This window comes from Phaenicophaeus curvirostris, unplaced genomic scaffold (genome assembly GCF_032191515.1).
Source record: "Phaenicophaeus curvirostris isolate KB17595 unplaced genomic scaffold, BPBGC_Pcur_1.0 scaffold_160, whole genome shotgun sequence".
NCBI lineage: Eukaryota > Metazoa > Chordata > Aves > Cuculiformes > Cuculidae > Phaenicophaeus > Phaenicophaeus curvirostris.
The window spans coordinates 137,204-161,756 of record NW_027206780.1 but is presented as its reverse complement, the minus strand read 5'-3'; the positions used below and the strand labels follow the sequence as shown (position 1 = coordinate 161,756).

The window sequence follows — 24,553 nt, the reverse complement described above, 5'->3', positions numbered from 1 at the left end:
CTGACCTCAGGGCCCCTTTTCTGATTTACTGACATGATCTAAGTTTTGTAGCCCATCCTTCACCATCCTCATAGGTCCTTCCAAGCATGGAAACATCTGCAAGCCTTAACATCAGCTGGGCTGTGCCAGGACGGAGGGAGTGGCTGTAGGGGCTTGATACTGAAAATGCCAGGAAATAAACTCTCTAAGATTCATTTTGGCATTCTAGAGAGCAAGCATCCTTTATTGAAGCACTGGGCATGTGGAGGAAAAATTCCATCAATCATGTAGTGAGATAAGAGCTGGTTACAGAATATATTTCCCATCTACATTCATATGTCTAGTATTTCCCAGAAATGTTGTGCATATTCTAGTACTTCCCAAGGACTAATTTTAATGTTATTATGAACTTAACAACAGCCAAATCTCCACTAACTGGTACAGCACCAGTTCTCTCTCTGACCTTACATTCTTTAGATGAAGCCTATAAACTCAAGGCAATTACACTTAACACAAGGCATTATTATTTCTTAACAAAACACTGCCCGAACCCCTCCCATTTTAAAACAAGCCGTCTGCAAAACAGGGTATCTGAGGGATATATGGTCTGCAACTTTCAAAAGTGCAGTTACTTAAATGAGACCTTGGTGAAGTTAGAAAATGGATTCCAGTTTAGCTTAAACCAGAATATTCCTTTTGCAATAGTAACTACTTGTATCAGGTTTTCCCCTTAGAACCACAGAACCATTTGCTTGTAAAAGACCTGTCCTGGGACGTATCAAAAGACACGCGTCCAGCACGGCGATGGAGGGGATTCTGCCCCTCTACTCTGCTCTCGTGAGACCCCACCTGGAGTCCTGGGTCCAGTTCTGGAATCCCCAACCAAAGAAGGGTATGGAACCGTTGGAGTGGGCCTAGGGGAGGCTACGGAGCTGATCCGAGGGCTGGAGTACCTCCCCTCCGGGGACAGGCTGAGAGCTGGGGGTCGTTCAGCCTGGATCGAGGAGACCTTATAGCGACCTCCCAGTACCTGAAGGGGCTGCGGGAAAGCTGGGGAGGCGCTTTTCAAAAGGGCATGGAGTGATAAGACGTGGGGAACGGCTTTAAATTGTAGGAGCAGATTCAGATTAGACATTAGGAAGAAATTCTTCACGATGAGGGTGGTGAGGCCCTGGCACAGGTTGCCCAGGGAAGCCGTGGCTGCCCCATCCCTGGGGCTGTCCGAGGCCAGGCTGGATGTGCCCCGGGCGGCCTGGGCCCCCGAGAGCTGCCCCTCCCCGTTCTCCGCACCCCGTCCCACTCCCGCGAGCAGGCGCAGCGCGCGCCCCCACACGTTCCCCCCCGCGCGCCCTCCGCCCCCCTCACCGCCCCGCCCCCCGCCAGACCGGGCGCGGCGCCCGCCCCTGCACGTTTCCGAGCGTGCGCCTTGGGCACCGCCCCACCCCGCGAGCAGGCGCAGCGCGCGCCCTCCCGCCCCCCCGCGCATGCGCCCCGCGCCCCGCTCCTCCCTACCCCGCCCCCGCGAGCAGGCGCGGCGCTCCCCTTCCCGCGCCCTGCGCATGCGCCCCGCCCCCGTGAGCAGGCGCAGCGCGCGCCCCTGCGCGTCCCGCGCATGCGCTCTGAGCGCATTCCCGCCGCCCTCCTCTCTTCCCCGCGAGCAGCCGCGGCGCGCGCCCGTTCCCGCTGCAGCCGCCTCGCCTCTCGCCCCGCCGTTCCCGCGCCGCGAGGCCGCGTCGTCCCTCCCGACCCCGCGAAGGCGGCGGCTCCCCCGGCGGAGCGGAGCGGACCGGTTGGGGCCGGTTCCCCGCGCAGGCGCGGCGGCCCATAAACAGGAAGCGGCGGCCGGGCCGGCGGGGACAAAGGGGCGGCGGGGTCGGCCCGTCCCGGGAGCGGGGCGCTGGCGGCGGGCGGTAGGATGGTGCAGAAGGAGGGGCAGGCGGCGCTGGAGGAACCGCAGGGCAGCCCCGGCCCCGCCGCAGCGCCGGGGCCGCCCTTGGAGCCGCCGGGCGCCGCCGCGGGGCCCGGGCCGGCGGGCGAGGAGACCGACACCGAGACCGAGACCGCGCTGGGCGCCCGCCGCTTCCTCTGCGGCGTCGTGGAAGGTGGGGGCGCCCGGGGCGGGGCGGCGGGGCCTGTGGGAGCAGGGCGGGGGTGCGCTCTGTGTGGTGTTGGGGGAGGCTCTGAGTGTGTTGAGTGAGGCTGGGGGGAGACTCTGGGTGTGTGAGTGGGGCAGGGTGCGGGTAGGGCTGGGGGGTCTGTGCGGGCTTTGTGTGAGCGGGCCTGGGGGCCTGTTTGTGCTTGTGTCTGCGGCTGTCGCGGGGGTCGAACGTGTCTCTGTTGCAGCCGGCGCTGCAGTTCCCGTCCCCGCCCCGTGCGGAGCCCGCTGGGCCGGGGGGCGGTGCGGGCTGGCGGGGGGCTGGGGGCGGGCAGCAGCCGCGGCTCCCGGGCGGGGCGAGGCCGCCTCGGCTCCTCGGGTGCCAGTGCGTGTCTGCAGGGGGAGGTGGGAGAGGGAAGAGCTGCCGTGTGACTGTCCGAGGTGTACGCTCGGATTCGGTTTCCTCGGTAGGGAATAGGTGATTCCACAGACATTTGTTCTGCAGTTAATGTTAAATATTCCCTGTTCTGTTAAAAGCAGCGTAGCTCACTGTTTTAATTGCGTTGTAGAACAGTCCTCTTCTGTCTTTTGGCATAGTTGCACCATTAAAAGGTTTGAATTGTTATACAAACTGCAGAATAAAGGGACTCTTTGCATTTCTGTTACTTACAAAATTTATCTGTGCTTTTGACGGGCTAGTTAAGGTAGATAGTTGAAAGCCAAATAAGAAAAGTGGTTTAATCCCAACAAAATAGTTGATTTGGAATTGTTCTGAATTCCTGTGGACTTCTGTTATTTCTGCACCTTGGAGATAAGGAATCTCTAAGAGGAGAACAAAATCGTTAACAGATGAAATGCAGAGTGAAACAGGCAGTTTATCAAAGTCATTATCTGCATTGCTTGCAGAATGCCTTTTGTTCATATCTTAAAATGCAAAGTCTCATTGGCTCCTGCAAATGTCGCTGTGCAGAGTGCCCTAGGCCCAGTTAATGCCCTTATTTTTTAGCACTTGCTAGGGCTTAAATACAATTAACATGGAGAGCGATGTCTTTACTTTGTTAGTAGATATAATTCTGTGAAGGTAGGTGCTGAATTGAAGGCTTCGGGGTCAGATAACTGAACAGAAATACGGATCATAACGGCGTGTTTTTCCATGTTTCTGCCAGTACACTTTGGCTGCAGGTCACTTGTTCATCCAGGTTTATATAGGAACCACTGCATATGCTGGAATAATTTTTCTTGTCTTTTTAGTTATATTGTTGATCTCTGTTTATATTTTGGTGCAGGTGTTTTAAGCACTTGTTAGGAGTTACCAGCATAACATTTATATGTGTATGGGGTGGGGGGGGGAAGAATAGGGGAGTGTTTACAAAAACAAAGAATCCCAAACCAAACAAAGACCATCACAGAAAAGCCCTGTTGCAGTGGAGGAGGTAAACAGAAGTGCGTGAAAACATCTGTCTGTTTGACTTGAGAAAGATGTGGCAAGTCTTAACTTCAGAAGCGTAGATAAATACTTAAACAGTGCAGCAGTTAACACAGTCCTGGAGCATGGTGAGATTAAAGCAGTGAGATGGAGAGTTTGGATCTTTTGTCGAAAAGCGGGGGTGGAATCGGCCAGATACTGGCCGTGCACTTTCAAGAATGTGAAGAGCTTATGACAGATATCAAATTTACTGTTTTGGGGAGTAATAAGATATAAGAGTAATGAATGTAAAGGTCTGGTGCTCTGCCTACAAGATATCCTGGGTTTTAGTGATGGAGAGCCGTGGTAACTGGTATGAGGTGTTTGGCATGACCTGTTGACTTTGTGTTAACCTGACACACAGTCTTGAAAGAGTAATGCAAAACCAGGTCAAAAGATCCAAGAACTGTCATCAGCTGGTGATATTAGTGATCTAAGAAATGTGGTGACAGATGGAAAAGAACTGCTTTGGATTAGCATGTTCTCTTCAGTCTTATTTAATTAGTCTTCATTATCCGATTTTCTTTTTTTTTTTTTTTTTAATAGTAGGCCTCTTCCCTGCCTTGGGCTAGTAGGTCTGAAACAGTAATATTGTAGGCAAAAGAAGAGTGTTCTGGATGAATTATGAGACATAGCTGCTATGAGTAGGGTATCACAGTGTCATTCCTTTTGTGGATTGTCAGGCTTCCTTAGGGCAGCATTGGTCAGAATTAGGTAATGCTAGTGAAAATGAGAAAGTTGTTCTGGGTGAAATAAACTGTGAGACTTCCATGCCTAACAACTGCTCTTCTGTTTGTTTCTCTGTTTAGCCGTCCTCTATTTGTCACTCATGGTTTGTGAGGAGTAGTTACTCAGCTTTGCCACTCTGTGGTGCCAGTTGGTCTGACATCAGTTTTTGCAAGACTAGTTCTTAAAACTGGAGCCTGCTTTAAGAATTTTTTTAACCAGTAGTCACTTAGCAAGCAACTGAAATACTTGCTAATATATGGGAAATGCTTCAGTTGCATCAGTTTTGAATTTTGAAAGGTCATGGGAGGTTGTTTTTGACCTCCACAAGACCAAATATTTACAGATTTATGGTGGTGAATAGCTCTGGCAATGAAGATATTGTCTACCTTTTGAACTGGTGTTCTGTTGGGACTTGTGAGCTTTGTGTATTAAGAGCATCATTCATCTCTGAGTGGTTATGCTGTTTGAGAATAAGAGCTTATTAAATTTCAGTGTTATTTTAGTCTCTGGTCTGCACAGACTGCCAAGCTGAAGCTTTGTTTTGAAGTGCCCACTTGTGATTGAACTGTTTGCACATAGGTCTAAGTGAATTTACTTGACTGAAAATGCATTGAGAGTTCTTTTTAAAGTATACTTCTAGGATTGAAGGATTAGATTAAAAAACAGAAGCAGTTACAATTTCTGTGGGATTCCATGGCTTTGGATATACACTATTCTAAAATCACTTGTGTAGATGCTTTTATATGATTATTCAAAGACGTTGTCTTGGCTCGTAGAGATACGGGAATTATAAAGCAAGATATCATCTTGCAAGTTAATTTTGACGAGGAGCCTATTAAACTGAATAAAAGGAATGAAATCCTAAGCCCTTTGTTGACTCACTTTCACATTTCTTTGTAATTATGTGTCATACACCTCAGTATGCATTTATGTACTCTATGTGTGTATTTAGTGTCCTAATCTGTATCACTGGTTAAGCATTTTCAGGTGTTTTCAGTGTTGATACTACAATTGAATCTGTTTTCTTGGTGTTTGGAGTGGTAATTTAATTAGGTTATGACTGTTCAGTTCGCTTTTGTAATAATGCTGACTTGACTTGTCAAGGGCATATGCTGAGGAATACTGTTTGGAGTCTAAAAATTAATTGCTTCAGTGGCTAGAATTATAAAACCATGGATCATAAGGAATGAAATAAGTTACAATTGCATTTTAAATTTAGGTCAGTTTAGGCTATTATGCTTTCCTAATGCTAACTAGGTTGTGCAGGTTTTTTTCCACCTTTCTGGATTGGGGAGCTTTTTGTTGAATGTAGCAGAAGAGGAAGAAAATGCTGGGTTTTACTGTTACGTTTCATGGAGCAGGCACAATCTAATCTCTAACTGGATATTTGCAAATCTTGTCTCCCATAGGATTTTATGGAAGACCTTGGGTTATGGAGCAGAGGAAGGAACTTTTTAGAAGGCAAGTCATGCTTCCTCTTACTGCAACACATTCCGTCGCAATAGAATCATGATCTTCTACAATAAGAATCATTGTTCTAACCTAGAGCAGCATTTTATCTTGTATCGATATTCTTGGAGACTCATATTCTACCTTTCCATCTTGCCTAAACTGAATTTGTCCGATATCAATTGTGTGTAAAGTTATTGTGGCTTAATAATATAATGCAATGTTCAATGAAGAAAAGTAGATCAAGTAAAAAAGTTGGAACTAGAACAAGTAAATCATACAGTTCCTGAACTTGTAGACTGTTCTCCTGGTGAATACTTTTCTCCTGTGTTTATAGACTTCAGAAGTGGGGACTAAATACATACCTGTATGCTCCAAAGGATGACTACAAGCACAGGATGTTCTGGCGAGAAATGTACTCGGTGGAGGAAGCAGGTAATTGCCTGTATTTCCCCTCTGTGTTTTCTATAAATAACCTTTTGAATGAATAGGTCGTTGCTACACTTGCTTGTGTGTGTTTAATCACAGCAGCTGTTTCCAGAGGTGAGAGGAGACCTGTTCTTAATACCCTTCAGATGTGTTCAGTGGAGCTTTGGTATAAGTGTGGATTTACTTCTTTGAATTATAACTCTACAGATGATTTCTAAGGCTTTGCCTAATGAGATTGATTTTATTTTTATTCCCAGGGTAAGGTTGCTCAAAATTTTTCCTCTGGATCTTTAACATCTGGGCCATATTTTGAAAAAAAAAATATTTGCTTCAGAACAGGAAATGTTCACGTGATTCATGAAGTGCTTGTCTCAACAAGGAGAGTACCAGTTAGAAAAGCAGCTTCTGACTGCTTAGCCAGAACATTAAAGACCCGTTTAAGCTAGTGTGAGGCTTTTTATCCACCTCTGGCATTAATGGGATTCACAGTGTTCTATTAGCCTGTGGGGATTATAATTTTCCCTGGGTGAGGGGAAAAAATGAATGGTACTTGCTTGATTTTGAATCATCTTTCTTGGAGGTCCATTTGAATCATTGCAGGAATATAACCTAAAGGATTGTCAATAACGACAAAGTTCTTTATTGTAAAACCAGTTATCTTTCTTCATTGTATGGAAGATTAAATTTGAAGTTTGTTTCTTAAAGCAACTACTCCTGCAGTGTGATATTAAAGAAGTCCTTTTTGTGTGCTTTGAGCTTCAGTGCAATGAGCAGCATGTGAATCAGACATGCTGGGTGGTGTTACTACATTGAATTAACTCTTAGTATGTGTGACAAAAGTGGAAGTGAGTGACAATTCTAGAACTGTTGGTGTGCGTTCTGTAATAACAATGTATCCACGTTTGTCACAGCACTGAGTTAAAGAGAATTGTTGAAATATTTAAATTTTAACATGGGAAATAACAATACAAGGCCAGTTGTTATATTCCTTTTGGCATAATTTCTGAGAACTCCTTGAATGATTTGATGCTCTTTGCTGTGTTAGTTTAAGCAATTCCAGCAATTTTTTTTTATATTATTATGGTAGCAGAGGCATTTGCATTCTATAATTTTCTTATATTGATGTCACAGACTGATTTTTTTTTTTTAATTATTTAATTGTTCTGAAGTATTTGCTTTTTACTTCCAGAGCAGCTAATGACTCTAATATCAGCTGCACGAGAACATGAAATAGAGTTCATCTATGCAATCTCACCAGGGCTTGACATCACTTTCTCCAATCCTAAAGAAGTGTCTACATTGAAGCGCAAGTTGGACCAGGTAAGAGAGACAAACTTACCAGGGCAGTGCCATTTAATTTGAAAACTTAAGTGCTCTGCTCCGTCTTGCAGCTTTTTGCTAGCTTCTTCAATGTTTTCAGCACTACTGTTGGTTTGGATACTTCTGAACAGTTCCAGTGGATGTGTTCAAATTGTACTGCAGAAGTGGCCAGTGATGATCTAGATTTTAAAACAAACAAACAAACAAACAAAACCCCCAAAAAACCCCAAAACCAAACAAAAACATCTACAAACCTACCTCTTGTCTTTTATTGGATTCTGAAGGCTATTCCGGGGAGCTTGTCTTCAGAGTATTTTAGGGCCTTGAAGCCAGGATGCATTTCTAAAGCAAGAACTCTTATCCACAGTAAATGCCTTCAGAGGCAGAACTGACGTGTACATCTTATTTGCTCCCCTAATTGACCTCGTTCATGTCCAAAAGCTGTTATAGAGTTAGCTTTTTTCCAGCTGTCTGTCCAGTGAGATCGGCTTTGGACTGTTAAAGCTGGAACAGATTGCATGTCTTTAGAGGTTTAATCTTTGAGAGGAGCAGAGCAGTGGGTCAGATAGGCATTCATTGTGAACAGATACAAAGACTGTCTTGCCTCCCCTATCCTCTCTCTCCCATTCCTATATCTTTTTCTTATAAAAATTTTATGGATTTATTTATAAAGAAAATGAAAAGGTTTATTTGAGGTTATTTTTCCTAGGTTTCCCAGTTTGGCTGCAGATCTTTTGCACTGCTGTTTGATGATATTGATCACAACATGTGTGCAGCAGACAAAGAAGTCTTCAGTTCCTTTGCTCATGCTCAAGTCTCGATCACGAATGAAATTTATCAATATCTAGGAGAACCAGACACATTCCTTTTCTGTCCTACAGGTAAAATGTGATGAATCGCTTAGTTCAGCCTTAAAGGAGGGGGCCTGTTGTCTTACTGGTTGAAACTCTGGAATCGCTGCTTTAAGGAGTATTTAGGTTGATTGAAGAAACTGAGTTAGAAAAAAGGGTTCAAGTAATTCAGATATATGCAGAGGTGTTGTCAGATTTACACATCTCTGAAAGGCTTGGTGCCAAGCAAAGAAAGTAGCTTGATAGAAAAGTTCAAGAAGTTTGAACTGAAAATAGGTTAAAGGGAGACTTCTGTTTTATTTGTACCAAAATCTTTTTGCTTTTTTGGCTAGCTGTTATTTTCTTAGAATTTTCTTAAACAGAGGTACAGCGCTGTCTGTGCTCCCTTCTGCTATTGATACGTATTTTTAAAAAGATTGCCCGCCCTTACTATTCACTATTGCTTTATTTATCTGTCGAAAAATAAGACTACTTGCACTTGGATCCAGTCATTGCTTTTTAAATTGCAAGGTTCCTCTAATACCTGTAAGAATATTGTAAGGGAGAGACAATTGCCATGTTCAGTGGTGTGGATTGTTGCAAGGAGAATGCAGTTCAGCAGCAGTTATCATCATTGTTAATTTGTTTATCCTCTTACACTGTAGTGGTTTGGTTCTGTTGCAGGTATCCTTTTTAGTTTTAGAGACGTGTATGTTCTCATGTTGATATTTTTAGATAGTTGCACTTTGTAATCGGTTTTAGGATTTCTAGTCCTCTTGCTTGTCTGCTGTTACTTGCCCTTCTTTTTAGAGTTCGTTAGTTTTTTTTCCTAATTTTGACATCTGAGCAATTTTAAATACATTCTCTATGTTCCCTTTCTGATCTGTATGCCAAGTATCATTCGTAATGTCCTTTTTATTTATGCTTTAGGCTTTTGGGTGTTTCTTGATCAATTTTATAGCCGTTTCTCTTTTCAAATGGTAGTATTCTCTCTGTGTGTTTGTGGGACAGTTGAGTATGTTGTCACGTGTGCATCTTTCTACTAACAGTGAGATTCTCTTCCTGTACAGAGTATTGTGGAACTTTCTGTTACCCAAATGTTGCCCAGTCACCATATTTACGGACTGTAGGAGAAAAGCTACTCCCTGGCATTGAGGTGTTATGGACAGGTAAAAAATGGCTTGGTTTGTGGTTTTTTGTTTGTATTTGGTTTTGTGGTTTTTTGTGGTTTTTTTATTTAATTTTTTTATTTTGCTCTTGGTGTTAAAAATGATTTTGCATAAGAACTTCATAAAATAAACCAGTTGAATCTTTAAGTATATGCAAATCCTTCTGATTATTCTGTTTCCCTCTTAGGTCCAAAAGTTGTATCCAAAGACATTCCAGTAGAGTCCATTGAAGAAGTTTCTAAGATCATCAGGAGAGCACCAGTTATCTGGGATAACATTCATGCTAATGATTATGATCAAAAGAGACTTTTTCTTGGGCCTTACAAAGGTCGGTCAACTGAGCTCATCCCTCGACTGAAGGGAGTTCTGACCAATCCAAACTGTGAATTTGAAGCCAATTATGTTGCTATTCACACTCTTGCAACCTGGTACAAGTCTAACATGAATGGAGTGAGAAAAGATGTGGTGATGAGTAAGTATGCTTAACTGTTTGCTGGGATCTGTGCTTAGTCATAAGTCATACTGAATTAATTTTTTCAAATTTTTTTAAATTATTTTGGCCTTTCCTTACCAGCTTTTTAAGATTGCATAGTGTTTTCTGTCTCATAAGTAAATGGCGGTTGCCTGAAAGATAGCAAGCATCTAGATTGCTTTATTGACTTCCTGGGAAGTATCTGTAGCATGTGCCATCAAAGAATTTCTTAGTCTTGAGACATATCTGTGGCTGTATTAGAAACACGCCCAGCAAGCAATTTTACTGCCCAGATTTGACTTGTTGATGGAATTAATTTCATTGGAATAGAAGCAGTTCAGATCAAAAGAAAAATTTCTGAATGCCAGAATACCTAGTTTCTGCATACTCTTTCTGTTTTGACATTGATAGTGACCATAGTTTTCGTTTTTGTCTGATTAGGATGTAATGCTTTGTCCTCCTTTATGAAATAGGCTGTTGGAGAGTTCTTGAATGCCTTGTCTAACGTGACTTTTTTCATTTTAAGTGAAAATTGCATGATAACATTTTACGACTTGTCTCTGCAGCTGATACTGAAGACAGTACAGTTTCTATCCAGATTAAATTGGAAAATGAGGGTAGTGATGAAGATATTGAAACAGATGTTCTCTACAGCCCGCAAATGGCCCTGAAACTGGCCTTAACAGAATGGTTGCAGGAATTCGGAGTACCTCAGCAATACAGCAGTAAGACTGATTTGGTATTGTTCTGGAGTTAGTAAAAAAAACGGGGTTAAATGTTCAGTACTGGCATTTAGATTAAAACTAGTTTGCAGATCCTGGCAGTTTGTATGCTTTTCAGTTGGAAGTATTTTCTACCTTCCTAATTGTGGAATTCTTAGTAAAGAAAGAAGAATGCTTGGCATTCTGCAGTGTGCCTATAGCGCTCAGACTGATCAGCAGAAGCAAACTCTATGTATGATCCTTTGACACTTACAAAACAGGAAAGAGTCTGAATCTTTCTGGTTCCAGTTATGAGACTTCCAGGGGACCTAAGAGAGTAGGAAGAATAGTCTTTTCCTTGAACCCAGGTGTTAGATTGCTGTAAACATTAGTTCTGACCCAGAGGAGCCCATGTTCTTCCAGTTGGTTTAAGATGACTTTATTTTTCTGAGTTTCTCTGTGGAGAAACCAGCAGGGTTCTTTCCGGCATTGTATGCTTTTCTTGTATCAGTGGGAGCTGTCAGATATGGGTTCGAGGTGGTCAGAGCGGCCCTCTTTGATAAGCGATGGTGGAGCAGCAGAACCTCTTCTGCGCCAGAGCAGAGCTGGGAGGAGTTATCTTTTTGAGCTGTAGGGTTTTGGATCTTTCTCGAACTCAGATGCAGAAAAGACATTGTATGAGAAGTAGTAATTATCTTCCTCCATTTTCACAAAATAGTATGGTTGGAAGGAATCTCTTGGGATCTCTGACCATCTTGCACAAGTAGGGTGAATGTAAAGCAGGTTGCCGAAGACTATGTCCAGCCAGGTTTTGAATGTCTCCGTTTTCCTAGGAAATTCTTGCAATTGAAATATTTAAGCATCAGCCCTTATGGTTTGAATTGTGCTCTGTGTCCAAGTAAAACTTTAAGTTGGTTGATGCAGAGGAAGAAAATTCAATGTTGAGAAGTTTTTATTCTAACGACATATTTGGAAATGCTGCTGGCAGCACATAAATATTAACTAACTTTTGTAACTGTTCCCTTATCCTGTCCTTGCTTACCAGTTATGTGGAGAGGAAACTTGCAGAAAATTAAGTCAGTAAGTAGTTACAATTCCAATGACAGAAGTGAACAGGTGAAGTACCAAAAAGGAAGCTTTGTTGTTTGAATTCCGTGGCCACGGAATTACCCATGATTTGCAGTAGATGCTGATTTAAATGATAGTTGGCAGATATTGAAAACTCTAAACTCATTTCTTCTTATTCTCAGGTAGGCAAGTGGCCCACAGTGGTGCTAAAACTGCCGTAGGGGATGTAGGGCCTCTGGTGGCACCGTCATCGTTAAACGCAGCGACTGTGGTTACCACAGTTTACCAAGAACCTATCATGAGCCAGGGCGCAGCACTCAGCGGTGAGTCACCGGCCTTGGTAAAGGAGGAAGAGAAGAAGCAATCTGATGAGGAACCAATGGACATGGTGGTGGAGAAACAAGATGACGCAGACAAGCATGGTAATCAGATACTAACAGATATTGCCGAAGTCAAGATGGCAGAGGAGTTGAAGCCGATGGATACCGATAAGGAGAGCATAGCTGAATCAAAGTCCCCAGAGATGTCTATGCAGGAGGACTCTGGCAGTGACATTGCCCCCATGCAGACTGATGAGCAAGTTAACAAAGAACAGTTTGTGCCTGCGCCAAATGAAAAGCCTCTCTACACAGTAGAACCAGTGACTTTAGAGGACTTGCAGCTTCTCGCTGACTTGTTTTACCTTCCTTATGAACATGGTCCCAAAGGTGCACAGATGCTGAGAGAATTCCAGTGGCTCAGAGCAAACAGCAGTGTTGTCAGTGTTAATTGCAAGGGAAAGGATGCTGAAAAAGTGAGTATGAATCATGTTTCTCTTTAAATCAAAATCCTTAGCAATTTTATCTGATGTCTGTGATAAGAAATCACTGTTCTGCTTCCTGAAAGCTGAAGGTTAGTGTGTAACTAAATACAGGTCACAATGACTTTCATTCCTCCAGTGGAATCTACTGTTTTAAGCCCTGTAGTGCCACGTAGCTATGAAGGGAATCTGGTGTCTGCATTTGACCAGTGATTACTGTACTGACCTCACTTCTAATAGCCATAGAGAATTACTGAGAATCATGTGTGATGTGGTAGCCCATGCTGGTAAAATGGAGTAATGAATCGTATAGTCATCCTCCGTATTTAGTGTGCCCTTTCTCCCTGGAAGGCTGTGTTTGAACTTGTGGATCTTTTGCCTCCGTTCATAGATAGAAGAATGGCGTAACCGAGCAGCCAAGTTTGAAGAAATGTGCAGCTTGGTGATGGGGATGTTCACTCGCCTCTCCAATTGTGCCAACAGGACAATCCTTTATGACATGTACTCCTACGTCTGGGATATCAAGAGTATTATGTCAATGGTGAAATCTTTTGTGCAGTGGTTAGGTAGGTGCATTGGGAGCCATTATAATCCCAGCTAGTGTAATTTTTTGGGTTTTTTTTCTTTAATTAGCCCACGGGGAAAACAAAGTATTAGGCAAATGTGTTTTCTTGGACTTCGGGTCTGGTTTGGCCCTGTTTTAAAGGTTTTACTCTCACTATTTGAAGCAATGCTTGCAGTGAATTTGCTTTGGTATTAAATGTGAAGTCTGCTGGATGCTTAAGATTGGAGACCTTGATTTTCTTCTTGGGCTAATGAAACTTGAATCTCATCTGACACGTAAGTGTTAACTTTACCTCACTCTTGACTGAATGCACACTGGACTGTGCCATGTGACTCCTTGGACACCTTGGTGTATGATTGGAAATGACACTATGAAATGTGACGGTGTCAGCCGTTTGCTGCTTGCTCTGTCTTGGTAACACTAGTGCTGTCTTCAGCAGAACAATTGGGCCTGCCCAAGAGGAAGCTGATCCTCCCAGCCCTGTGTGCGCATGCGAGTTTTAGCATAAGGCTATTCTGGTGCAAAATAATTTCCTTTTAAATGCTTTCCAAATTGATAATTTTTTTAAAAATTTTTTTTTTTTTCTGTTTTTTCCTGTAATGGGTGGAGATTGTGGAGCTCTCTGGACAGATTTAGTCTGAGACTTCAACTGAGCTTGAAACAGTTTTTTTCTTTTGTAATGTGTGGCATTTTGGTTTTGGTGGGGTTTTTTTTGTGTTGTTCTTTTTTGGTTTTGTTTCGATTTTTTAGGGGTTTTTTTGTTTTTTTGGTTTTTTTTTATGAAAGATTTTTGGGGGACCCTAAGTTGACCAATAGCACCAGCATGGCCTGGGTAATTATAGTGACCTCACTTCACTTTCAGGTTTCAATCCAGCTATAAGGAATATGCTCTGGACTTGTTTGACATACATAGCAGGCAGCAAAGGTGATGGTCTCATGTCACATTTTTTGTAGCTGTCACACACCTCACAGTGGTTAACCATTACACACCCATTGTCTAGTCCTAATGTTTGGATTGTCTTTAAATGATATTCTTAAACACTAGCAGGTTTAAGCAGGGATAGAGAAGACCTATTAAGTCATCAAGTCAGTTTGTGCTGAACAACTTCGTGTGTTTTGTGCTTGTAAATACCTGTTCCCTATATGTAGTTGATAAAGAAGAAGAGCTTTTAAGCCTGCCCTCTGTAAAGTGCAGGGAAGAAAAGTAGCTTGGGAAGAAAACTCAGCATCATTGTAGTATGTTAACATCTCTGCCTAATGCTGTTTAAAAGCTTTAGTTTGTGCATTTTTAAGACCAGTGTAACACAACTCCCCCAACTTTACTAATCTTGCTGTTTGTTGACCTTTACCTAGAAAAAATGTTCTTTTTTTTGATAACTTAATCTTTATAAAACTCCAGGCCAGAGCATTTTAAAGAGAACAGTGATTCTTGTAACCTCTAAACATTGAGGGTGCATCTTAAGACTGCATTACAGAATTATGAAACTACCTGCTGATTTCAGCTGAAATTGTCTTCAGTTTTTGATGTCCCTGTAAAGTTGGGTTCACGTCTTTAAATCGTCAAATATTTGGAATAGTTCACATTGAAAAAGTTGACATTAGAAGTCAACTTTGTAAATACTAGCTCTTAACTTTGGCACTGATATGTTCCAGTACTCAAACTGGTATCAGGTAGTTGAAAAATTAGTTCTGTTTTTCACACGTACAATTTAATACTCGTATGCTAACAGTGCTTCTGAGAGGGGATGTTTTTGTCTTCACTTTGCATTTTATCACTAGAGTAAATGCACAGAAAGGTCTCTCAAAGAACATTGTTGTATAAAGCTAAGTACATCACAAATCCAAACAAATTAGTTTTCACAACGGTGTGCTCAATGGTCCACTGAACATTCACTTTCTTCACCTCGCCTCCCAAGTCCAGCTAGCATTCAGTCCCTTAAATTAGTGTGGCTGTACAGTACTATGGATTACTAATGACTTCTATTGTCTTCTTCCCCATTGTGTACAGATGGGAGAATCCTCAGCACAAGTTTCTACTGCTATGGGATGGACAGCGCCAGATGTTCACAGCGCGTCGTCATTAATTAATTAAAATGGAAAGGTTTTGTCTGTGAGGCAGCTCAGATAGATTAGATGTGCAATAGGCATGAACTGAAGTCACATTTGCGCAGCGACTAAGGCATTAACTATGTTTTTTGTTTATACAGCTCTTCATTCACACAGCTCTTACAATAATTGGAAGTGCTAGTTAAGTTGTAGTCTCAAAGGACAGACAGATACTGTCTTCCAAGTTATTGACTAAATCTGCTTTTTTTTTTTTGTAATAATTCTGACGTGGGAGTAAACCAAATTGAAATTCTGATGCTTGGATCATTTCTGAAATTTACTGTACTTAAGAGTAGTTTGTATTTAACATATATTCCTAAAATCTCATAAATGTCAAACTTGGCACACTTTGGGACTCTCTGACTAGCACAACGTACTTGTCTGTACTGATCTGAGACTGTTACTTGAACAGGAGGTAGATTGCTGTCCACAAAAGGAAAAGAGTGTTTGCGCTGCTCATCTTGTCAGAAAACTAGGCAGGTAATGGAAATCTCCACTCCAGATTCCATGCTTTTTTTTTTATCCCCAACAGGCTTGTCATTTGTTATGTCATTTATGTCAGTTGGTGAAGGCTGTGGTGCCTTGCTGGCAGAACAGTGCTAAAAGTCAGACGGCTAATGGAAGTGTCCTTTCTGAAGCAAGTGTGAACTAAAGCTGAGCATTTCAGTGGGCCTGCTGTGGCTGGTCAGCACAGACCCTGGTGCATTTGATATCCTTGAAGTAAAAATGAAGGTAGTAAAAAGCAAAGCTAGCATTATCTGCGGTCAACAGGGTGTATGAGTTACAGTGTGAATTAATTCTGGTTAATGTTACTTAGCATTTTAATGTGCCAGCAGCATTGTGAAGGTGCAGTCTGGATTATGTAATCCACACAGTCTCTTAAAAATACTGCTTTATACAGCTGTCCTGGCTGCCTGAACTGTGCCGGACTATTTACATATATTGCCAGTCCTAGTTTTCTGACAAGATTAGAAACAATCATTACCAAAATGTGACTTCAGAAGGGTCCGGTTTTTTTCATGGGGCTGTGATAATGGTGTTTGTTTGATCTAAAATTTACAATAATAGCTATTGAGCTGTGTAGCTTCCGAGATATCATCTCTTCATTGATGAAATGGGATGTTTCTGCCACAGATATACAAAAAAGAATGCACAAAGTGCCTGGGAAGCTTCCGTAATCATACATGGCACCATTCTTGTGCCTTCTGATCTGGAATGAGGTGTGTTACCTGAATTGCCTCAGCTGTTCTTAGACTGGTCTGTTATAAATAATAAAAAATTTGGAATACCACGATTAGCATGGAAGCACAAAGTCTTTATAAATTATACATTATTGCAGCCTCCACCCCCCCCCAGCCCTGGATTTTAGCTCAGTTAGAGAGCTTTTTCCACAAGTGTGTATTAGCTTTTTGGACATGTTAGACACCCAGGAAATCCCCCTTCTCGTAACATTCTCCGCTTGGATCTGATCTCAACAGGGTGTCGTAGTCAATCTTCAGCACAGTTCTTAAGTGGAGACCAAGAACCCTGGGCCTTTAGAGGTGGTCTAGCAGGAGAGTTCCAGGTATCAATATGACTTCACAACTGAATGACGTTTTCTTTGTTTTATGAGAAACCTTTTGTTGCACATCAGAGGTCTGGAAGGATTGGTCTGCCGAAGGCTTTCTGGTCCAAAGCCCATTAGCCTTACAGCTTGGTTTAAAATAATTTTCCTCCCCTTTCTACAGTAATTTCTCAAGGAGATGCTGCCTGTCCCATGCGCATGCGAAGCGCAGCGGCTTTAGTTGTACACTTCACATTGTTTCTTTGCAGGTCGCACAGCATTTTTATCTGCGCCCGCAATTGCACAATGCGCGCATGCTTGTCTGCCAATGGGAATTCCATGAGCAAAAGGGATAGTCATCCAAATTTTGGTTCCCGACTAGAGCTATACTGCACTTTGTTGCAAAGATTACAGTTGGCAAATATTCTTAAATTGCTGTTTATGCTATGTTCAAATTTGTTCATGGATTTTTCAGGCACTATACTTTTCCCCCCTCACAGGTGCTCTGCGCGCAGCAAATTGAGTCAGCGCATTGCTTTTGGGATAAAGCGTCTCCTCTGGCCAGTTAACCCTCTTCAGACCAAACCTTTCCTCCTGACATTCTGTGTTCTTATACAGAGACAGTGTAGATACGATTGGTTAAAACTATTTTAAAGCAGATAAGATTAACAGACTCTTAAGTGTGCTGTTTCAATTGCATATTTTAAAACACCAATTGGATATTTTCTATTCAAATAAGGTCTTGCATTTGTAAAGCATACCAACCCCACCTTCTTCTGGGGTGCCTGCAAGTAGCAAATTTTAATTTGGGAGTCTGCAGTGCACACCCAAGAGTGATGGGTTTTGTTGTTCATATAGTCATATTAAATGTTTTGTTTTCACAGCGACTGCTACCTATTGATGGGGCAAATGACCTCTTTTTTCAACCACCTCCATTAACACCCACTTCCAAAGTGTACACTATACGGCCCTACTTTCCCAAAGATGAGGTAACTGCTTTTGATGCTTAATACTGTTATTGTTAGTGATACTTTTCCTTTTGTGGCAGCACTGGTTGCTGCAGCATCCTTTCATCCTCTAATGAAACAAATGTCCCAGTATCTTGCGCAAGGCCCAGATGCAAGCTGATGGGAGAACTGGGCTTAGGTGACTTGCCTCTGGTTCAGTAATGTACTGTGCCGCATCTTTATTGACAGTCTCCCATCCTACCACCTTTTTTATCTGAGTGCCTTTCCTATTTCTGAAAGGCAAGTTTAAACTGTTTATGGCTGGTAGAGGAATTCTTGCAGTGGGGACATGTGTGGGTTAACCTTAGGGGTGGACATGTATGCCTGTTCACTCACTAATTACTGTGGTAACTGCTGGTGTTCTCGGTGCTACCTGAGCAGAACTGTTGATATTGGGTCCCAAAATGTAGCTGCAGAGTGTGGTAATATTTCAGCCATTCTTATCATTTTAGTGACAATTATAAACTTTTTGGTCTGATTTTGGAAGAATTGTCAAATTGGTTCTGGAGAACCGGATACTTTTAAACTGGGAAATTGTTGTTAATTTTTATTGATCAGAGCTTTACTCCACTGAATAGATCTGTAGTGTGGTTTCATTCCTGTTAGTGTAGCAAGAACACTTGAAACTGATGTATCAACTAAGGGTTAGTTAAAAGTCATTATGGGTGCAGTTTAAACAATGTAAGGATTAATGTAGTTCAATGCAAAAGTTCAAGTTACGTTGAGATGAAACATGTTTCAAAGGAAGCATAGGTATGTAGGTTGAGTTGGCAGCAGCTGAAATGAATCCTGTCTTTGAAGCCAAACAGAGACACAACTGTATCATGTGGAGACGTGTCCTTTACTTTTAGGCTAGCTCTATCCTGTGCTGTTCTCGTAAAGCAGCCTTTTCCATGCCTAGTGCAGGACTTGTACCTTGTACTTGTTCCCTTTTTCATGGGTGGGTACTCTAATTCTGTGTAACTTAAATGCCTGTCAGTACTAGTTTACAGTGGCTTTTAATGAAATCTCTGTAAAACAAAGTTGGTAGCTTTTGAATGCGAGTGATGACCTGAGATCATCTCTTCTCTCCTTTTAGGCATCTGTGTATAAGATCTGCAGAGAAATGTATGCTGATGGAGCTGATCAACCCTTCCATAGTTTACCAGATTTAATTGGAGACAAGTATGTTTTGGGAGTAAATGATCTACAGAGGTGGTTCTGAAGGATGAAGTCCTCATACTGTATTTAATTTCAATGTTTTAAAGTGTATATGTGGAAAGAATGCAAAGAGTGTTTGATTTTTAAAAAAAAGCCCTCTGCAGCCCCCAGGAAATTGCGGGTTTGGTTTCTCAAAGATTAGTGGCTATGTCTGAGTTTATGCTCTGATCACCTACTGCGAGCTGTTAGAAGAAAGACTTTGATGAAACCTTTGTGTTATGAAACCTGTGCATCATAGTATCCTGTTATTTCAGATTTTGTGAAGGCGTATTGTGAGAGTGACCACAGTCTGTAGTTACCTGTGGTATTTTTTTCCAACATTGCATAGTTCTTCAGAAATTGAAATTGTTTTGGACACCAATCTCTGAACAGACTGCCTTGAGTTTTTTTCTGAAATGTTTTTTATAATTTACCTGTACCAACCTTAAAAAAAAAAAAAAAAGCAACGCCAAGTTAGAAGGAAGAGGTATTAAATCTGAGCTGCAAAGTGAGCTACTTTGAGGGGTTTTTTTTGTCTTCAGTGTGTAATTTAGATAGAACTTTGTAAAGAGGCTGCTCTGTGAGTGACAGGAAGGTAAAGAAAGGGTGTGTAACTGGTATCAGAAAATACCCAAGCAGAAGGTGGAAGAGCAAGAAAGTAATGGCAGCAGAGAAACTGAGGGCAAAAGGTGAAGGATATTTGTGTCTCTATGAGTCAGAAGAACAGTGGGTATAGAACTAAATTGTGGGATTCTGAGGTGCAGGTGTTGCTTGTAGCAGAGTTGGCAGCTGATTGATCTGCTGATGCTTTGTAGGAACTAAAATTCCATGACTGGAGAACTCTGTTGCTTCTCTGATTGACCCAAGAGTCTCCTCTAGAGTGCTAGGAGAGCGTACTTGTTCAAAGTGACCTTTTCACTAAATCTGGATGCTGCTTTTTGCAGGTTAGTAGGCGGCCTGCTCACCCTCAGCCTGGATTACTGCTTTGTCTTAGAAGATGAGGATGGCATATGTGGCTATGCTTTGGGAACGGTTGATGTGACTCCTTTCATTAAAAAATGCAAGATGTCTTGGATCCCTTTCATGCAAGAAAAATATACTAAACCAAATAGTGACAAGGAGCTGTCTGAGGCAGAGGTTGGTATAACCCACGAGATCAGAACTGTATGCTGAACTCGTTCTTTCCAAAGTAGATCTTTGTTTTTGTTTTGCATTTGGAGCTTGCATGTAGTTCAGTTTTTGTACCTTTCTGAAGTCTTGCGTGAGCATGGTAACTGACACCTTAGAAAGTGATAGTAAAATTATTCCCTGCTAGTCAGTACAGCTGTGTGTCGTAATGCACCTGTGAGGTGTACTTGAGTAGTAATTGATGGTGTAAATGTAAGCCACATTAGTCTAGAGAAAATTACATTTTGAAAATAAAGGATTGTTTCTGCAGGTAAGGGTAACCCCCAGTATTCACATCAATTTAAGTATGGAAATAAATTGAAGAGCACTTGGTTTTGATGTTAAAATCTCTGAGCTGTTAGTGGGGTGTGGCAGCTGTAAGTGATGCAAAACACCTTCTCACCTTTAGCAAGTGCTAAAAAAAAGTAACTTGCATTGGATTTGGAATAAATTGGAAAAACAATATCATAGAACTGTCAGAAATAGTGTGAAGTTCTAGATGATGCATTTTTGTTGAGGAAAGAAATGTGTGTAATACTAAGATGTGCCAATCCACATCTGGAAGTGAAAGGAGGTATAGACAAGGCTGTAGTAGAAGCAGACTCCATCCTTGGAGGTATTTAAAAGATGGGTAGATAAAGTGCTTAGGGTTAGATTTAGTAGTGGACAGGTACAGTTGGGCTTGATGATCTCAAAGGTCTTTTCCAACCTTGTGATTCTATGATAGATTTGAGGGGATTGCACTTAAAAAAAAAAATAAAGTGAATGTTGCTAATATTGTGCTGCTTATGTGATGAAGCCATAGTTTGGGTTGTTATGGTAGTAACTTTCTGCTATGCAAGAAATCAGTTAGATGGCTTTTTTACTTGAGCCAAGTAGTCCCTAGAAGATTTAAAATTCAGTAACCAGCAGGCGGAATGACTTGAGTTGAATTTAGGTTTGGCTTTGTCTAGTTCTGCATTACCTCGCTTCCATTCCTGTGAGTTACATGAAGTTAACATTTCCAGAGACCTTCATAAGTGATTGCAATATTCCTTAGCCATTTACTGCATCCTTTAGTCATTGACAAGGATTATTTCAAGGCATAGTTTGGAGCAAGTAGCCCAAGGTAACTGCATGGACAGGAAAGATGTTTCCAGGCTGCTGTGAACCAAAGAATACAAACTTTGGAAGGTCAGGACGTGTAGAACTAAAACAGGCCATGTGAAATGCAAGGAAAAGGAATACTCGTGCACAAACTGTAAGTTATGGGTTAGCTTACGTTTTTTCTCACTTGAAGTGTGGTTCACTGAAAAGCAATTCAAGGTTTCTCGCATTCCTCCATTGACAGTCTGAGAAGCTTCTGTAGTCTTTTTATCTGGCGTACAGAGAGCAATTTGGCAGGTTAGAGAAGTGACCATAAGAGGTGTAGTTGAAAAGCAAGCTGATTTGGTGGCCTACTCTGTGAGCAAAGCAACGTCCCTTAATATACGAGTGAAAATGAAAACCTGGATAATGGTTAAATGTCTGTTTCCCATATTATTTTCAGAAAATAATGTTAAGTTTCCATGAAGAACAAGAGGTACTGCCGGAATCATTCCTTGCCAACTTCCCATCATTGATAAAAATTGATATACACAAAAAAGTGACAGATCCAAGCGTGGCCAAAAGTATGATGGCCTGCCTGCTCTCTTCTCTAAAGGCTAACGGTAAGGTTCTTGCACTCAAAACTCCTTGTTTCCTTATTATAATACATGTTAATTCTTGGATGCAAGGTAAACTTGGGTTGGATATTAATATACCATGTTTGTATGTCAGCCTGAGATATTCAATCCCTGCCATAGCTGACACTCTAGATTTAGGTAAATAATTAGAAAAAGTTTTGAGTAGCTGACTTCTGTTGCTGTCATAGTTAAAAGGGTGGCTTTTTGATTTAGCCATTATCCTGCAAATTAGAAAATTAGAAGAACTGAGGGAACAATTTGGCAGTGAGAATGCACGTTTTAACATGTTGAGCACCACACAAATGTTTATTTCCCCTGCTGGCAGTGCTAATGATGCTTTTTCTTACGCGTGGCAGTGTGTGCGGGTGGGTAATTACCAAAACCTTCAATATGAGGGAGTACTTGGCTGTCTGCCTTACTGCGCACCTGAGGTTCACAGTTCCTTTGCGCGATTCAGTGGCCTCTTCTAGTGCTGTTTTCTGAGCCAACATAAGAGTTTGAGGGTGCTTTTATGTTAAATAAAAGGTGTACAGAGGGTTTGTTCAGACTGACAAGATGTCTGCAATGTGCAGTCCCTTAAGGGAATGATCAGCTATGTTGCCGTAAATCTGGTCTCTTTTGGGCACTACACTTCATATGGAATTGGAACAGTGATGTCATTGGGTTGAAATGTTAAAATAGGTGGGAACTCCAGTAATAGATGATTGTGCATTTTAGAGCTTAATACAGGTAAACATTACTATGGTGTTTTGTTTCTTTCTTCCTTCAGGCTCCCGTGGGGCTTTTTGTGAAGTGAGACCAGATGATAAAAGAATCCTGGAATTTTACAGCAAGCTGGGTTGTTTTGAAATTGCTAAAATGGAAGGATTTCCGAAGGATGTTGTTATCCTTGGAAGAAGCCTGTGAAGCACTTGACAGTGAACTGTTCCAGTACTGTAGTCCCTTAACAACTGGGCTGGTAGTGGTGGGGATCTTCAGATGGTCTAGCTGCACAAAGCCAGCAATAAGCCGATTTGGTAGAAGGGGCTGTGTGAAAATCACCCATCACACATTTGGACTGTTAATTTGTTGGAAGAGGATAATGCTGCTGAAAACACTGTTTTAACAAAGAGAAGCCTTGTCCTCTTCTGGTCCTGCGTGAAGTGCCAAGGAGTCTTGCATGGGCTATAGCTTCTTGGAGGAATCCCTCTCAATCAGCGCTGTGGCTGACAACAGTTCTCTGCGTTCGCGGGTCAACAGAAAAATGGTCACTGTCAGAAGTACCTAGAAAGATGCAGGTTTTTTCTCTGTCATAGTGTGGGAAGTGCAACTGGAAGTTGCAGAAGTGGGAGGGATTGCTTGTGTCAATCAGCAAATTTAAAGATAAGTAGCTACAGTTCTATTTTTTAACTGTCTTTATGCTTGTTGATAAAGCAATGACCCCGTTGTCACTTCTAATGACCATTGGTTTGAGCTTTGTGCTTTGTTAGGGACAAATGTGCAGAGGTCTGTGGCAGAAGTCACTTAATGACAAACTTGTAAATCTTGGTGTATATAAACTTAGCTGTATGCTGACTAACTTTTTGTTTACTGTTTTTTGTAACTTTTTCTTTTGAAAAGTGAAACGGTATAGGTCCAAGATGGCACTTTTGAATAATCTAAAACCACAATGGAGAACGAATCTGTCCTCAGCACTGACCTTTCTTATTGTGCCTCATATCAGGCTGGAAAACTACCATCTTGGGTAAGGGATGCAGATCCCAAATGATCCTACCTTCAGACAGCAGTTTGTTGCTGCCTGAGGTTATCATCATTCTCCTGAAACAGCAATTCACAGGGTGGTCTGCCCAACCCGTTAATTTTTATAACATTTGCATGGGGTTGTGGATGAAGGATGGCGAGAGGGAGAGAGCTGGCCCGCAGCTGGGACTTGTCCTTGGAACAGTCACCATGTTTCAAAGCCTGTTCGTACTAGTTGATTAAATTGGGGTCTTCAGGTCCTGCACATTTGTATCAAATAACTTTTCTATGAGAAATGCCACAATAAGCACATTTTTACACATTATTTAAATGGTTACCTACTTTAAATGTTGCAGACATTTAATGTTTTTACCCAGGTCTGACATGTTTGGCAATGTGATGGAATGGTTGTGGTGTGGGATCTGGTAGTTGAGGTAGCTGCATCACTTATGAAACCGATATTTTGCAGAAGTCCCGGTGTCGCACAGGTGTAATTGGCCAATGATGCATACCTTGCAGAGCCTTGCTTCTTTCACCTGCTGCCATCAGCTGTCTTTATCTTACTTTTTAGTTTTCCTCAGTGTTTTTTTCAGTGGTCCTCAAAGGAAGTTTGGTTCCTTTTACAAGCCTCCAGCTAAACAGAAGAAATTACACAACGTATAATGAACTGCATTAAGACTGCAGTAATGCTGGCTGTGACCTGTAAGGAGATGCTGTGTTTGGCCTTCTGGTGCAGTCACGTGCAGGTTGTTTGGGTTGGTTTGGGTTTTTTGGGTTTGTTTTTTTTTTCTCCTTTGCAGAATGTGAACAATTTTTTAATGCGGTAGCGAAGTATTTTATTTGAAAAAAGTTTGTTTCATTTTTAGAGAGAGGTACGGGGCTGTGCTATGGGATTTCATGTAAGTCAGAGCTGAATGCCACTAGTTTTTATACAGCTTTGAGTGCATGTTGAGTAGCTGATACCTTGATTTATCAGGTGGGAGAGTTTTGTTTCTTCATGGATACCCGAGTCAACGTTTTATCTGGATGCATAACATTACAGCATAGGATGCTTGTGGC

General features: G+C 41.9%; 1 protein-coding gene across 1 annotated transcript; it reads left to right on the top strand.

Moving 5' to 3' along the window:
* Positions 1–1,728: 1,728 nt before the first annotated feature.
* Positions 1,729–23,333, top strand: OGA (O-GlcNAcase). Its single transcript, XM_069882507.1, has 16 exons — positions 1,729–2,081; positions 5,678–5,729; positions 6,055–6,152; positions 7,336–7,466; positions 8,176–8,347; positions 9,367–9,465; positions 9,653–9,937; positions 10,504–10,662; positions 11,889–12,499; positions 12,897–13,071; positions 16,655–16,740; positions 17,604–17,708; positions 18,805–18,890; positions 19,850–20,042; positions 21,601–21,760; positions 22,545–23,333. The coding sequence occupies exons 1-16, from the start codon at positions 1,895–1,897 to the stop codon at positions 22,679–22,681; spliced, it is 2,736 nt and encodes a 911-aa protein (XP_069738608.1). The 5' UTR covers positions 1,729–1,894; the 3' UTR covers positions 22,682–23,333.
* Positions 23,334–24,553: the final 1,220 nt, after the last annotated feature.